The sequence below is a fragment of the Marmota marmota genome, unplaced genomic scaffold (genome assembly GCF_001458135.2).
Source record: "Marmota marmota marmota unplaced genomic scaffold, marMar, whole genome shotgun sequence".
In the NCBI taxonomy this organism is placed as follows: domain Eukaryota; kingdom Metazoa; phylum Chordata; class Mammalia; order Rodentia; family Sciuridae; genus Marmota; species Marmota marmota.
In genome coordinates this window covers 36,073,773-36,078,735 of record NW_025999900.1, presented here as the reverse complement: position 1 = coordinate 36,078,735, position 4,963 = coordinate 36,073,773, and the positions used below count along the sequence as shown (strand labels likewise).

General features: G+C 36.9%; 1 gene segment (V, D, J or C); it reads left to right on the top strand.

The window, feature by feature from the left end:
* Nucleotides 1–736: 736 nt before the first annotated feature.
* On the top strand, nt 737–1,227 carry LOC125615200. The segment is given in 2 exon segments: nt 737–779; nt 899–1,227. Coding segments are annotated over 2 exon segments (372 nt in total).
* Nucleotides 1,228–4,963: the final 3,736 nt, after the last annotated feature.

Here is a 4,963-nt window from a genome sequence, read left to right as displayed (position 1 = left end):
AATTTCAGTTCAAGTAGAATCTTTTTTTCACTTGCTTTACTATTTACTATATACACATTGTAAATTTGAAATTTTTAAAGTATCAAATAATAGGAAAAGTAATATCATAACCCACTATCTTGAAAAATAGTTTTTTGACATAAAACAATTAGTGATTTGCCCAAAGTACACATTTAGTGAATGATGAGGCCAAGAGAGGCTCATGCCCACCTCCTGCTCCTGCCCCACCCCACAGTCCCACAGCTCATTCTCTAAGATTATTGAGTTATAACCAGGACAGAAATAGACATTTCCCTGACTCTTCAGCTGCTTTCATGTGTCTAAATCCTTTCTTCCTTGACTTGCTAAAAAATAAAAAATCTTTATACATTTTTGATCTTATTAAGTAATAATCATATCAAGTTGTATATTTTATTTATTGTTGTGATTTTCCAAAAATCAGGTAGTCTTAAGAACAAAAAATCCCTTAGAGGTTATGAGAGCTGTCACTTAGATTTACAAGGGCCATGTGAAGACTGATATGTGCTTTGTAAAGGTCAGAGATGAAGCCATAGTTCTGATCTGAAAGGAGTTTAGGAAATCATTCTTCCCATTTCAGCCCCTGCCCACCAGGGGGTGCAGCTCCCTGGCACTAGCTCACTTCCTGGGTGAATTGTGGGTTTAGACTTTTCATTTCACTGTGAGGTCTATCTTCTTCACGTTCAGCATCAAGAACATTATTTCTGTGGCACTCAAGATGAATGCTTCTCCATGCATAGTGACTGTGATACTCCTTCTGGGTAAGTAAAATGCCTTTTAAAGTTGTAACTGCTTTTTATATGATGTCAACAAAATCTTTAATCATAAGTTTACCTAAGAGTTTTATCTCAGGGTGATCCAGATTTCTTTTTTCCACCAGGAGGGATCCATGGAGACTCAGTGACCCAGATAGAAAATAAAATGACTGTGTCAGAAGGGTCTTTCCTGACTATCAACTGTACTTATACAGCCACAGGGTACCCTTCTCTGTTCTGGTATTTTCAGTACCCTGGAGAAGGTCTACAGCTCTTCTTCAGAGTCTCAAAGGCCAACGAGAAGGGCAGCAACAGAGGTTTTCAAGCCACGTACAATAAAGAAGCCACCTCCTTCCACTTGGAGAAAGACTGTGTCCAAGAGTCAGACTCAGCTGTGTACTACTGTGCCCTGGGTGACACAGTGGCAGAAACTGCATGGGGAGCTGAGCACTAACTCTGAGCAGCAACCAGGAATCTGACTGCTGAGTGTCTGCCTCTGGTATTCACTCTGGTTTCTGCACATCTACGGTGGGTTCCCCTCAGTTTCTCTGGCTAATGAAAAATCACACACATATCCTGAACAGAAGAAGAAGAAGTAGGCATCCCTCAATCCACTCTTCATTAATGAAAGACAGCTCTTCATCAGAGCCAAAGTAGTTTCAAAGTAAACTACATAAACAATGAAGTGATCTTCGTGCTTGTCCTTGCAGACAAAATTCCACATTTTGTTCCAGCTCCTCTTGGTAGACATTGTTGTGACATGTTCTATTGTTAGAGAACCAAATACACCAGAGAAAGTGGCATCTTCATAATATATCCCTAACAGAGTATGGAAAGAGATGTACTGGGAGGGCTACAACCCCAAATAACCAGGGTTCTTCCAAGACTAATTAATTAACTAATTATGTTGTGATACTAAGGATTGGGCCCAAATAGTCTCTACCACAGAGCTACACCCAGCCCTTTTTACTTTTTGAGACAGGATCTTGCTAAGTTTCCCAGGATGGCCTCCAACTTGGGTTCTTCCTGCCCCAGTCTCTTGGGTAGCTGTGATTACAAGTGTGCACCACTGTGCCCAGCTCTAAGATTCTCAATGGAGAAAGAGGAAAAGAGGAAGAACAGAATTTCACATGCAATAGCAATGCAAAGAGGGGAAAGGGAGTGGCATCATATATAAGAAGGGTTTCTGTTTTGATAAATCAGTTGGTAGACACAGGCTGGTGTTTAAAAGACAGGGAGGGAGTAAGGCATAATTGAAGATATGTCCCATGTCCAAATGATGAGCAGCTCTGGCCAGTCACATGGATTGCTTTTCTTTCTAACAAAGGCTCAAATGAGTTAAGTTTCAGCGGAAGTAAAAAGTTAAGCAGATATTTTTATGCTGTATCCTTGTGAAATGCCAAAAGAAATTGAAAAGACACAAACTCACAGAATATAGGGGCTGAGAAGTATATGGAGGAATGAAAGCTTTCATGGCAAACCAATGAAGATGAAACCTGGAACTAGGGAAAGAAGCTACCAAGGGGCATCACATGTGTGTATGAACTGTGGTGGGAAAGATTCAAAATCAAATGCAACAATATCCTCAAATCACTGGGGAAACTGGTGCTGTGTGTGTGTGTGAGAGAGAGTTTGTGTGTGTGTGTGTGTGTGTTGAAAGTATTTAAAAGAGAGGATGAAAAGAGGAAGACCTAGTGAGAAAATGTCTATGTAGCAATCCATCCACAGTCTCTGTCACCACCTCTATAATAAGCAATAATCACTTCCCCAAACCAGATGAAAATTGAAAGAAAATTGAAAACGTATTTGATGAATGGGAATTACCACCTTAAAAATTATGAGAGCCAAAAAAAATTAAAATAGAAAAATATCATAGTAAATTACTCAATGTAGAAAAGTAAACTATTATTCAAGAAAAGGGACATATTTATAGTAGTCTGTATGATTCTATGGTTCACCAAATTGTCCTCTGGGTAAGTTTCACGAACCTACACCATCAGCAACAGTGAATGGGAAGAATACCCGTTTCCCCCAAACCTTCTGTATTATCAAGGTTTTTAATTTTTACTTAATAATTCAGCTTTCATCTCCATCTGTAATTAATTTAATTATAAATCAGATGTAGTTTAACATATTTAACTCATTTTTATTTTTCTCTGTATATTATCCATTCATATATCTGCCCACTTTAAATATTATTGTCTTTTTTTTTCATATCTTCCTTTGTTGTAGCCATCACATATTAGCAACTCTGCACTCTGATTTCTAAAGACTAAATTATTTTAGAGTAGTTTTAAGTTACAGGAAAATTGAGAAGTGCATCCAGAGATTTCTCACATACATACCCTAGCCACTGCTCCCTTCAGGCTCACCCATTACCAGCATCCTCCACCAGAGGGTAGACTCACTGCAATGCATGAACTTTATTCACACATCATAGTCACATAAAGTCTAAGGTTTACAGCAGGCATCACCTTTGGTGTTTTGTATCATATGGACAAATGTTTAATGACATATATCTACCACTGTAGTGTCAGACAGAATACTTTCACTGCTCTAAACATTCTGTGATCTGCCTATTCATTCCATTGCCAGCCCAAACACTGGCAACCACTGACCTATGGTTTTTATAATTCACCTTTTCCAGACTGTCATTTAATTGAAATCATAAAGTATGCTGCCTTTCTGCATCAACTTCATTCACTTAGTAAGGTGCATTGAACTTTTCTCAATGTCTTTCATGGTGTGAGAGCTCATTAGTTCAAACACTGAATAATATTCCATTTTCTGAACATAGCACAGTTTATTATCCATCCATCTGTAGGCAGGTATATCATTTGCTCCCAAATTTTGTCAGTTATGAATAAGGTTGCTATAAACATCTCTGTGAAGGTTTTGGTGTCGACATGTTTTCAACTACTCTGTTGTTATTGTTTTTTGTTTGTTTGTATGTTTTTTGTTTTGGGGGTTTTGGGTTTTTTTTTTTTTTTTTTTTTTTGTGTGTGTGTGTAGGAGCATGATTGGTGGGTCATTTGGAAATAGCATATAAGAAGCTGCTGAACTCTCTCCCAAAAAGGCCACACCATTTTACATTCCCACCAGCATAAATGCAAGCTCCTGTTTCTCTGCATCCTCACCAGCATTTGGTGTTGCCATGTTCTATATTTTGGCCATTCTACTAGGTGTACAGCACTGTTATTATTACTTTGCATTTTCCTAATGGAATATGAAGTGGAGCATCTTTTTATGTTTCTCATTTTATTTTTTTATAATGAAGTACCTGTTAAGTCCTTTGATCATTTATTAATGAATTTTTTGTTATTCTGTGTTTGACTATTAAGGCTTCTTTGTGTGTTTTGGATTGCAGTCCTTAATCAGATGTTTCTTTTACAATATTTTCCCCAGATAATGGCTTGTCTTCTTGTTTTCTTTGGCATTGTCTTCCACAGAGCAGAAGTTTCTGATTTTCAGGAAATATAGCTTATCAATGATTTCTTTCATGAATCTTGCCGTCTGTGTTGTGTGTAATAAGTCATTGCGTGAGTGATCATCTAATTTTCTCCTGTGTTGTAGTTTTGCATTTTAATGACATTACTCCATTTGTGAGGGTAAAGTTCTAATGACAAATATTAGAGACCACTGTTGCATTGGCATTAAATTTCCAACACCTGAACTTCATGGGACACATTCAAACCAAGGCAGCATCTCTGAGGGATCAATTGTTTCTGTGGCTTACAATATGGTCATGAATTTTAAAATAATTTTAACAATTATTTTATTTTGAAGTATAACAAATACTCACAAAAGTATGTAAAAGTGATAAACAATCTATAATATTTAGCTTCATATTAATTTAAAACTGTTAGATCTGTATCTATCTATATATGTATGTCTTTCAATATTTCATATGTTTCTTTCTGTATTTATCTACAATGTAGATTTACTTTGAGGAATTAGTTCATGCAACTTGGGGGACTGGCAAGTTCAATTTCTATAGACAGGCTATTAGACTGGATACCAAGGTAAAAGTTGATTTTCAGCTCAAGTTTGAAGTAGTCTGGAGGCAGAATTTCTTTTTCCTTAGATGAATTCAGTATTTTTCTCTTAAGGTTTTCAACTGATAGATGGGATCCACCTACATTATGGAGAGTAATCTGATTTGCTCACATTATATTGATTTAAGTGTTAAT